Source organism: Olea europaea, chromosome 5, assembly GCF_002742605.1.
Source record: "Olea europaea var. sylvestris chromosome 5, O_europaea_v1, whole genome shotgun sequence".
NCBI classification, from domain to species: domain Eukaryota; kingdom Viridiplantae; phylum Streptophyta; class Magnoliopsida; order Lamiales; family Oleaceae; genus Olea; species Olea europaea.
Window position 1 is genome coordinate 1,969,475 of NC_036241.1, and position 12,058 is coordinate 1,981,532.

General features: G+C 33.0%; 1 protein-coding gene across 1 annotated transcript; it reads left to right on the plus strand.

The window, feature by feature from the left end:
• The first annotated feature begins 2,054 nt into the window (after positions 1-2,054).
• Positions 2,055-5,897, plus strand: LOC111394376 (mitogen-activated protein kinase homolog MMK1). Its single transcript, XM_023020159.1, has 3 exons — positions 2,055-2,416; positions 3,973-4,153; positions 5,432-5,897. The coding sequence occupies exons 1-3, from the start codon at positions 2,072-2,074 to the stop codon at positions 5,605-5,607; spliced, it is 702 nt and encodes a 233-aa protein (XP_022875927.1). The 5' UTR covers positions 2,055-2,071; the 3' UTR covers positions 5,608-5,897.
• Positions 5,898-12,058: the final 6,161 nt, after the last annotated feature.

Below are 12,058 nucleotides of genomic sequence, written 5' to 3' on the forward strand. Positions count from 1 at the left end.
AAAATAATTCTTGATAATAATATTGTTCAAGTGGTTAAAGCAAATATGATACATGTTTTAACGTGAATGTTAACTAATTTAAAATTAATATCAAGAAATATATTCATGACAATGAATGTTAAATTATTTATACTAAATGAATATAATATAATTTTCAATTAAGTGAAGCTGGATGCTTATTAGCATATATGGATGTGAATAATATAATGTACATTATTGAATGTAAAATTCTAATTAACAACATTGAAATGCATAAATGAAGATGAATATAAATTAAATAAATGTGAATGTTAATTAATTAATAATTAATAATAAGGTATTCATACATGAATGAAAACACACTAGTAAATTGAACCTTTCAAATGTACATTGATGGTAACAAATAGTTGGTAAAATAATTTATGATCATATTGTTCAAATAGTTAAATAAATTAAATACATATTGAAAAACGAAAAGAAATGTATTATTTGAGTAATTGAATTATAGTAGGGCTAGAACCGTCCAAAAAATTATTCTCACCTAATATGATATTTAATATATTATAGATTAGGAGTTTAGGGTCATTTCGTATTTCTTTAAAGGTTCATTTTAGGGTAGTAGGGTTTTATTTTTCTTCTTTAAAAGACAATACTAGTACTAGAAATAAAAATTTAAGATATTCTCGATCACTCTACTTAATCAGTATTCTTCATTAATCATCGGATGCTTGATGCCCAATTTCTGTTATTGGATCGAATCGATGATTGTTTGAAGTGCTAATTATATTTCAGTTAATATCTACTGAATTAGAAATCCATGTGTATGTTGCAAATTTTGTGCTTATTTTCTTAAAGTTAGTTTACAGCAGCAACATTTTGCCTGGCACTTAAACATTCAGTCTGCATCCTATGTTTTTAATAAGTTTTCCTCAAAACTGCCAAAGTGAAGGTTCACACTCTAGAAACATGTGAGTTGTTTGGGAAAGGAGGTGGAAATGAGGGTGGAAGCTCACTTGGAGAGAAACACATCAACTTTCTAATGGCATTATTAGACCTAATAATATAGGAGGGATATGTACAGGCTCCAGCAGTAATGGTCTGTAACGGAAATAATTGATATAATGGATATGAAGTAGCAGCAGAAGGGCTAAATGGCCTCTTGACAATGTTTTTTCAAGAACCTGCACATGTAAGGGAGGAGTAATTATGTGGCTGAAGTCCCAATTGAATCGTTTATATATAATACTATATTTGAGGATAATGAATATGATAAGGAAGTAGAACACACAAGTGATGCAGAGAAGTGGGAAGTGGACACGAATCAGGGACATATGAGATGAGGTCAACTGTAACCAGTGGAGTTTATCCCTTAAACTTGCAAATGAGAAACATATTAATGTATTTAAAGTGAACATTTCCAGAAAATATATTTTCTGCGGTGTGGGTATAAATAATCTGTTATGCTTGGAAATGATTTCATCTCAAGAAACAAGCATGCTTGGAACATGGATCATGTTGATTGGTCAAAACAAAGGTAGCGTTCACAGCTAAAAAATGAGGATTTGAAATACCAGAACTTTATGTGGTAAAAAGTCATAGCAGAATAAGATGGATAAGAGCATCAAAGTCCTGGCTAAAAAATTATTCTTGATGCCAACATAATGTTTTGTCTAACAAGATGAATTGGAAAACCAAAAAAAGAACTACATCAAACAAAGCCACAATTTCATGTGGACTTCTAAACTCAATGTTCTTATTATATGTAATATATTCCCTTGCCAAATGGTAATTGAATTTTAATTGTTGGTTGGGCCTCTTGAATATGTTGAATTGTTTAAAGGAACATTATACTTTTAAGTCTTACTCTTTGACTTGTAATTGACTAATAACATAATGCTTGCTTTGAATTCTGAAGTTGTCAAATATAATTAAACTGTAATCTGGTTTTTAGGCTTCCTTTTTAGTCTAAGCAAATCTAAATATACCTTTTCAGTTCTTCCTTCTTAAATTTTAATATTCTAATTCTCTATTTCCTGTAAACATTTGTTTGCTTAATATCGTTAATATTCATAGGGGTAAAATAACTATTTCCATGCTGGTGCAGTATTTCTTGTATCAAATCCTCCGTGGGTTAAAGTACATACATTCTGCAAATGTTTTGCATAGGGACTTGAAACCTAGCAATCTCCTCTTGAATGCAAATTGTGACCTAAAGATATGTGACTTTGGATTAGCACGTGTCACCTCTGAAACAGACTTTATGACAGAGTATGTTGTTACAAGGTGGTATCGGGCTCCAGAGCTGTTGTTAAATTCATCTGATTATACTACAGCTATTGATGTGTGGTCAGTGGGGTGTATTTTTATGGAATTGATGGATCGAAAGCCATTATTTCCGGGTAGAGATCATGTGCATCAGTTGCGCCTACTTATGGAGGTATATTTATTTTAGTATATATGGCATTTAAATGTCAAAATCTTATTGATGCTTAAGTATATCTATTTGTTGATTTGATATTTTAAATTTTCTTTTGGTGATAAATCTTCATTGAAAACGTGAACCCACTTGTTTATTGTTGCAGTCAATTGTTTTTGTAGTTAGAAAAGAAGAAAACAAAGTCTTGAGAAACCTTTTATGAATATATTCCACTCTTAGACTAATATTGGAGCTTGGAGACGTATTACAGATGTTAATAAACACTTCCTTTTTAAATGGTCTAGAACATGGTCGTCTAACAGGGTAATTATAGAGGATTTAAAATATCTTAAAATGGTAAAACATGGTCATCTAANTAAATGGTCTAGAACATGGTCGTCTAACAGGGTAATTATAGAGGATTTAAAATATCTTAAAATGGTAAAACATGGTCATCTAATAGGGTAATTATATAGGATTTAAAATATCTCAAAATGGAAATGTAGAAATGGAGAAACCATGAATAAATTCTAAAAGCATTTGTGTCATTTTGTCTGGCTTCGTATCCAACAATGTAAAAAAAACAGAAAAGGTAAGCACATCGTAAGCAAGTAAATGACATCTTCTAGTTAGTTGTTCGAATATCTTGGAGCATCTATTGGGAAATCCTCCTTATAATGACTTCTACTAATTCATTTCGAACATTTAATGTTGATAGTCTCTTTATGGATTTAACAGCTTTGCATATGGTTCACATTCACATTCCAATTGAATATATGTTATGTATATTTCCTTGACGTAAAACTATCTATGCAATAAAGAAACTATCTTGATTATGATAGGTCCTATCACTGTTTCGTTACAATATCTTTACGTGCTAGTTATGTAATGGAATGTTGTTCCTCCACGTGCATATCTAGTACACTCATCCTTCAGTTTGGGTATGATGTATAGTGTACTTTTTAACTCCAGGATTGAGATTTTAAGCATCATCATCTGAATTAGATTTTCTGTTCATGTAATGTGGGATTTGCTTGAGGATAGAATTTCGCTTTGTTTACACTTTTTCAGTTCTCGCATATTTGCTTTATAGTTGTTTCTATACGCTAATGAATGTTTGATCCCCTGTTTTGCCCCTGTTAGATTACATTTTATTTTTTTCTCTCTTATTTTCAACCACACAATCTTTTATAAAATAATATTAGACATAACTGAAAAATTTTCTTTCTTTTTCATTCACTCGTTTTTCAAAAAAACATTATTTCACCCATTTTCATCAAAAATGGGGGCCAAACGGGGGCATAGAATATAGCCCCTATTTGAGCCCCATTATTCAAAAATTCATTTTTCCCCAAACTCGTTTTTAACCACATTCTCCCAATAAAAAAATTTGCACGTAAAACTAAAACTTTCTCTTTTTAATCCCACATTTTCCAAAAAATAACTGTTATAAAATCCATTTTTTGTGAAAAATTGGGCTCAATAAGATTCTTGAGTGTCTCTAAAGCACAGTACATGGTGCAATTTATTGTTTCCGTTTAAAGTTTTAGTGATTTCATGTGTCCGTTGCCTTGCAGCTGATAGGCACTCCATCTGAGGCTGAGTTGGAGTTTTTGAATGAAAATGCAAAAAGATACATCCGAAATCTTCCTCCGCATCCCCGACAAAGATTCACTGAAAAGTTTCCCCAAGTGCACCCTCTTGCTATTGATCTCATTGAGAAGATGTTAACATTTGATCCTAGAAAAAGAATTACAGGTGAGGAACTTCTCTTCTATGTTGCTTATTTTGGCGTGCATGACTTTGCAAGGTTGTTTATATTACTAACCAAGCTTACTACTCGAGAATGTAAGTCTTAAATTACTAATAAGCTTTTTTGGGATTGTTTATTAGTTGCTTAAATTATAAATTGGTAAAAATGAGTAGCGGAAAAGTGGGATTGTAGTGGTGAATCCAATTAAAATTTGACCAACTTTAATTGTAAGTTAAGGAAATCCAAGTATGCACTGGATAGAAAAGTGACTTTGAGGCACATGCAAACATTTCTTACAAATTGACCATAGCTGCATCAAGTTACTTTGAAATGTGAACATGTGTCTGATATATTCTTATAGTGGTAATACTAAATCTACTGTATATCAGGTTAAGATGCCAACCAGTTATGTCATAATGTAATATTCTTAAAATTTAGTATCAGTCACTTGTCTGCGAACTTGTAACACTTAATGGCTAGAATTTCTTTTCCTAGAATTTTCATAGGGTTATAAGAGAATTCCTTCTCATTATATGAAAACTATATCAAATTATAAAGATGAATTTAATTCTATTGGAATATAAAGGCTCGTGCTATGACTTTTGTTGACGTCAAATCTTGCACGATAGTGTCATAGTCACATTCATGTAAATGAAAGCTGAAATCTGCTAACACGAGGCTCGATAGACATCATATAAGCTCTGATTTGGCACTGGAGTCTTTGGCCACTGTATCCCACCTCAGTCCAATGGTGGACAAGACTAATTGCAGAATTTCAGCTCTCACTCTTATGAAGTAGGCTAGGAGACTGCCACATGATATAACGGCGATAGCCTTCAATTTTATAGCTGCTCTCTTGATGTTAAGAACAATCAGGGCATGCCTTTTGCCATGGCCTGGGTTCATGGTATTGATTATCATATTATTCAACAGTGCCATATTAGAATTGCTATATTCCAATCTTAGGTTCTTTTGTAAGAAAAATATGGCGTGTCCAATTGTAATGCATTAGAAGCATTATAGAGCCTGTTTGGCTAAGTTTGAAAAGGTCGAAGTTATTTTTAAGGAAATTTTGTTCCCAAGCTTGTTTGGATAATTTATCTTTTATTCTTTTAAGTAAGAAGTTTGTTAAATAAAAGTAGGTATTAACTTACTAACATACTTATCTTAAAACAAATTTATTTACTTATAATCAAACTTAATGTGCGTAATACCATTCTATCATGGAGGTTACATTTCCTTGATCAATTTTGATAATCGTGTAAATCTTCGCGGGTTTTCAGTTGAAGATGCACTGGCACATCCATACCTAAACTCGCTCCACGACATCAGTGATGAGCCTATTTGCCTGACTCCGTTCAGCTTCGATTTCGAGCAGCACGCTTTAACTGAAGAACAGATGAAGGAGCTGATTTACTGGGAGTCTATTGCATTCAATCCCGAGTATCGGCAAGTATGAAGAATAATTTGAGTTCCACTGTTGTATTGATTTCATGTACATATATGGTCCATTTGAAACTGGAATGGTTCGTTTGGAATTATTTGACTAAAGCCATATACTGGGCATGGTTAATTTGAACTCTTGTGAATTCTTGCCTGCTGCATTAGGCTTTGGAATTTAAGGGTATATTGTGGTGTTTGGTTTTGAATGTTTTTATTTATTGAAGCATTGTTCTGATAAAGGACCTCAAAATTTGTATTCGCTCATTTTCTTGAATTACTCAGTGCCAAAACATTCAATTATATTCAGAGCTTTGTAAACCGGGTTATATCGACCTGCTTGCTTTCGAGGTGACCCGATATGGCTCAGCATTTGGCCTGGCATGGCCGATTCTTGACCAAGGTCGGTCCAATGAACAGTGTATGTTGATCTGACCTGGACTTTTTGAGTACCGAGCTGTCCGATATTTTTTCTGTCACATATTTCTTTGTCTTGGCACGGTGGTTGTACAATTCGCATAAAAGAGTATCTGGCATTGTGGAATATGGATTGTGGAATAATTCAAAAGCAAAAGTTAGAATTCTTCTGTGGGAATATATTCATCATTGTTGGGATTGCTTGATAGAACTTGCACAACAAGCTTGAGCGTCTTATCATGGCATGATTTGTATTGTGGACCGTAAATAACTAAATAAATAATCAGTTTAGTACTGTATATTAAATTAGTAATTTGTAATTCTCTAAAGCAATAAGTCACCTTTTAATTGTTCTAAATGCTTAGTCAGTCAAGTCAATTTAATTCAATATTGAATTGTTACAAAAGTAAATAAAGGCAATAAATATTATAGAATTTGTTGACGGAGAAAACTCAAGATTAAAAATTTTGAGATTAAGATGGTGACTTTCACTATAAACAATAAAAACTTATAGTATGATCCATTAGAAAACCCATTAGACCTATTGATCTAATTTTTGCAATCTTTAAGATTCGTCGGAACGTGCTTTATTCACAACTGTTCCCGATTTTCTGAAATTGCCTATCTCCTATAGATTATCAAGAGCATCTTGTTCTTATATTGTCCTGTGCATCTGGTCTAACCTCTTTCAATATTCAGCAACTTCTGAAAGCNATAGATTATCAAGAGCATCTTGTTCTTATATTGTCCTGTGCATCTGGTCTAACCTCTTTCAATATTCAGCAACTTCTGAAAGCAATTGAAAAAGTAATTTCTTGATTATACTTAGGAAGGTGTTTTCAATTATATGATTTTGATGTTTTTCCCAACTTGTGATTGATTAATATCAAAATGTAGAATTGTGATTTGATCTCCAAAGAATGTTATGAAGGTAGAATATAATGATTAACTATAGTTTTCTCCAAGTGGAACTTGTGTATTTATAGTAGAGAGGTATTGGGGTAGATAGGATAGATAGAATTCTTGAAAATCGCGAACTAGGTTTTCTAGGAAAACACCATCACTCGAGTGCAAGGCTATCGCCGGGCGAGTAACAGGATAGGTAACGATGATTTTGTTTTGGACGCTCGAGCATCAACTTGGTGACGAGGTAGTATAATTTCAACTTTTTCTCCATGTTCCATACTCGAACCCAAAAACTTCTAGTTCATTTATACAACATCCTAACAGATCCTATGATTTTTACAATTCTTTTATAATAATCATTTTGTCTAAAGAATAGCAAATATCAATTAAAACCTAACACATTATATATAGTTGAGAAATCCTCACATACAAAAATCGACTCTAAAATAATCTATACTTCCCATGGCGTAATCATGCTCTCTCTACTGAAATAGACACTGAGCCATGTCTTGAGCCTGGTCGAGGCCTTTCCCTCTTTCGACTCTTACCATGATGGATCAATCAACTCTCAAAAGCTCGGGGGACTAATGGGATCACTTGGATACAACCCAAGTGAACAAGAAATCAATATGTTGATGCAAGAAGCAAACACCCGTTGGAAAAATAATCAGTTGCAGTAACGTTCCGAATATAATTCCTGCACATATAATCCTTATGTTCTCAATTAGCTAATTCCTCTGTTTCATTATCAGTAGGATTATCAAGAATTGCAAAAACGGATTTATCTGATTCAATAGCATCAACGACTTTAAGAGTTGTCAAATAAAATCGCAGTTTCATTTGTCATATCTTAAAATTCTTTCCATCAAACAACTCAGGTTTTCAGAATACTCAAGAACAGATATATCTACGGCAGACATGGCAACTAATTATAAATCAATTTCACTTTAGATTGTTTGAAAAATAATCAGTTGCAGTAACGTTCAAAACAAAAAATGCAGAAATATAAAACTTATCGTCCGATCGAGTCTCATTATAGTACGATGTCCTAAAATAAAATTGCCCATCGATAACCATTGCGACCTACGTGAACAATTACTCCCAAGATACAACGATTGTAAACCACTTGTATAGCAATCACAAATAATTTTCAAAACTCTCAAAGGTACTCTAGAATATATGTAAAAACCGAGTATGAAAATTCAGAATATGAGAAATAAGATTTCTTCTCAAAAGATTTTCTATTTTCTTTGATATGTCTCTTTCTCAAACCAAGACATGGGTTTATATAGGCAAAATTGGAAGTAACTGTCTCCTCCATGATCAGAGAATAGTGCAGAATGTTAATGGCTGTGAATAGTGGGTATTTTAATGACTGCGAGTAGTGAGTTATTACAAAAACGATTAGAAAATATTGGCCAGTTGACCCATTAAATAATTTCGAAAAATAAATAAAAAAATTATTTTAGTCAAAGAAGCACAAGAGCCCAAGGCCCAAATCAAGACTTTTTAATAATTGCGCGGAGAGTGACCCCAACCCCTAACGTCCCACATCGTCCGATCAAGTTTCGTGACAGCAAGATGTCCTAAAGCGAATTGCCTATCGATGACTGCTGCGACTTTCGTGGACAATCACTTCCAAGATATAACAATCGTAAACCACTTGTGTAGCAATCACGAATGATTTTTAGAACTCTCAAAGGTACTCCAGAATATATGTAAAAATCGAGTATGAAAATTTAGAATATAAGAAATAAAATTTCTTCCCAAAATATTTTCTATTTTCTTTCATGTGTCTCTTTCCAAAACCAAGACATAGGTTTATATAGGCAAAATTGGAAGTAACTGTCTCATCCATGACCAGAGAATAATGCAGAATGTTAATGACTGTGAGTAGTGGGTATTTTAATGACTGTGAGTAGTGGGTTGTTACAAAAATGGTTAGAAAACACTAGCTAGTTTGACGCATTAAATAATTTCGAAAAAAAAAATTTATTTTAGTCAAGAAAGCTTAAGAGCTCAAGGTCCCAATCAAGACTTTTTAATAATTGTGTGGGGAGTGACCCGAACCTCTGACGTCCCACACAAATACCACATTTTCCACGTCAGGGGTTCGAGTCACTCCTCACGCAATTATTAAAAAGTCTTGATTGGGGCCTTGAGCTCTTAGACTTCCTTGACTAAAATAATTTTTTATTTATTTTTCAAAATTATTTAATGGGTCAAACTATCCAGTACTTTCTGACTGTTTTTGTAACAACCCATTGTTCATAGCCATTAAAATACCAACTACTCACAACCATTAACATTCTGCATTATTCATTGGTCATGGAGGAGACAATTACTTCCAATTTTGCCCATGACTTGGTGTGGAAAAGAATCATATCAAAGAAAATAGAAAATCTTTTGAGAAAAAATCTTATTTCTCATATTCTGAATTTTCATACTCGATTTTTACATATATTTTAGAGTACCTTTGAGAGTTCTGAAAACTATTCGTGATTGATGCACAAGTGATTTACGATCGTTGTATCATAGGATTGATTGTCCACCAAAGTCGCAGCAATTATCGACGGGCAATTTCACTTTAGGACATCGTGCTGTCACGATATTCGATCGGAAGATAAGTTTTATATTTCTGCATTTTTTGTTCTGAACGTTAATGCAATTGATTATTTTTCCAACAGCACCAATAGAGATGGACCCTTGAGCATTTCTGAGTTTTTTGACATGAATACTAAGGAACATGAATACTAAGGATTTGGGACTAGGTGATCTAAAAGATATTCTTAAAAGGGCTTTTGAAAAATTGGAATTTTAAGAAGAAGATTTAGTGACAGGAGAGGACCTCTAAGAAGTTATTGGGAATATTGGAACTGATCTTTCACAAGAGGAATGTTAAGATATTATAGCAAGCATGGATGGAGATGGGGTTATGAGTTTTGAGGATTTCAAACTTATAATTAATTCACTTGATTAGAATTTAGAGTCTTTGTTACATATGTGGATTATTGTCTTTTCTTATATAAGAACTTGCAATAATTCTGTCAATTTATTTGACAGAATTTTGTGTAACAAGACGTTTGATTATTCTCTTGAAGGTGTGAATTCAGCCTATAGGCCTGGACAACCCTGCATGAACCATGTTAAGGGTTCGTGTTGGGCTTGGAAAATTTCACACTAGATTGGAAGGTCGGTTTCATGCTCATAGGCCAGCATCATCGAGTACTTTAATATATATTATATATTGTGCCTTCGAAAATTTCTGAATTGGACAATAGTGGATATTTAAGCATAGTTCTAAATAAGAGTCATGCTCAAAATTTGAGCTGCAAAATCGAAATTTGGACGCATATATGAAATTTTCACTCACAATCCAAATTAAAACTAAAATTCAACCACCATTTCTCATCTGGGCATGTAACAAAAACGCTAGGTATTTCATGAGGAAACTCATGATTTCTGGTACAAACTCGATGGTTGCAAAGCAAACTCGAAATGTGCACTTCAAACTCGAAGTTTGTATGGAAAGCTAGATGTTTGCAAAACAAACTCAAAATTTACAAAGCAAACTCGAAATGTGCACTACAAACTCGTAGTTTGCAGTGAAAGCTCAAAGTTTCAAGAGACTACAAAATTTGTAAATCTCATCCAAGTTACAAACTTGAAATTTGCATAGCAAGCTTGAAGTTTCCAAAGCTAACTTGAAGTTTGGACTGCATACTCAAAATTTTGCATTCACACTTCAAAATTACAAACTCAAATCCAATCAATATTTCTAATCTCAACATGTAACCAAACTAGACGTTTTGTAACTAAACTCGTAACTTCTAGCACAAACTCAAAGTTTGCAAAGAATACTTTACTGAAAAGCTCTGATAGCATTTGATAGCTACTAGTTCAACCCTAAAATCACCTAAAGGGGTGGTGAATGGGTGAATACTACGAAATCAAAATTACCTATTAAAAGTAATGAGTCACTTTTTAATTGTTTTCAGATGGTTAATCAATCACATCAGATTATACTATTGTTTGAATGCTACAATCAATAATATGGAAGTAAATATGTTGACGAAGAAAACCCATTTAGGTAAAAGCTCCGGTACTGAGCCAGTAATCTCCACTATAGACAATATGAACTTACAATATGATCCAACCTAAAAAACCCATTAGACTCGCTAATCTAATTCTTGTAATCTTCAAGACTCACTGAATGTATTTCACTCACATCTATTCTCGATCTTCTGAAATTGTATATCTCCTGTAGATCACCATGAATATCTTATTCTTGTACTCTTTCTATGTTTATGGTCCAACCTCCATCAATCTTCAACAATCTCTAAAAGCTATTGAAAAAGCACTGTTCTGTAAGTGTATGGGAAGTGAGTGTTTTGGATTGCATGAATTTGATGTTATCTAAAGGTTGTGGTTAAATGATCTCAAGAATCAAAGAATCAATCTCAAGGTTTGAATGTGCTCTTGGGTCTCAGAATTCTGATATGAAAAAGTAATATAATGAATAACTAATAAGTGTATTTTGTACACTTAGTGATTTGAATGAGTTATAGTTTAATCATGTATTAATTGTGTTTGTTAGGTTGAACTTATTGAAAATTGGTGGAATTGGAAGAAATGAATGGAAGTGGGCAAAAACAAATGAAATTCAAAGTTTGGAAACGAAAGTGTAAACATTTAATAGTTGATTCAGACATGAAATGATGATTGAAGATCATATATGATCAATTGGATGCAATTGGAGGTTAAATGAGTTAAACAGAGTTAAAATATTTTTGCAAATCAATTTCTAGTTGAAGAAGTTATGCTTTGAATTTGTAGTTTCAAATTGAGAACCACTTTTGGGATAGCAAACATTCGAATTAAAAACATTGTACCTATATAAGAATTGTAAATCTTTGAGTTAATTTACAATGCACTTTGTATCACCTCAATCGGACGTTAGGAGAAAAAACTATGACCAAAATACCAAAAAATGTTCAAGGACAACAACACCGCGAACCGGGGCGTGCAAGGGACAATTCTGGGGCGAGCAAGACACCAAAATTTTGACTTGAGAGCCATTTGGCAAGCACACGGGCCATTTTCACAAACAAATTATCAATTTTCTTTCGTGATTTAAACTTTTTTGA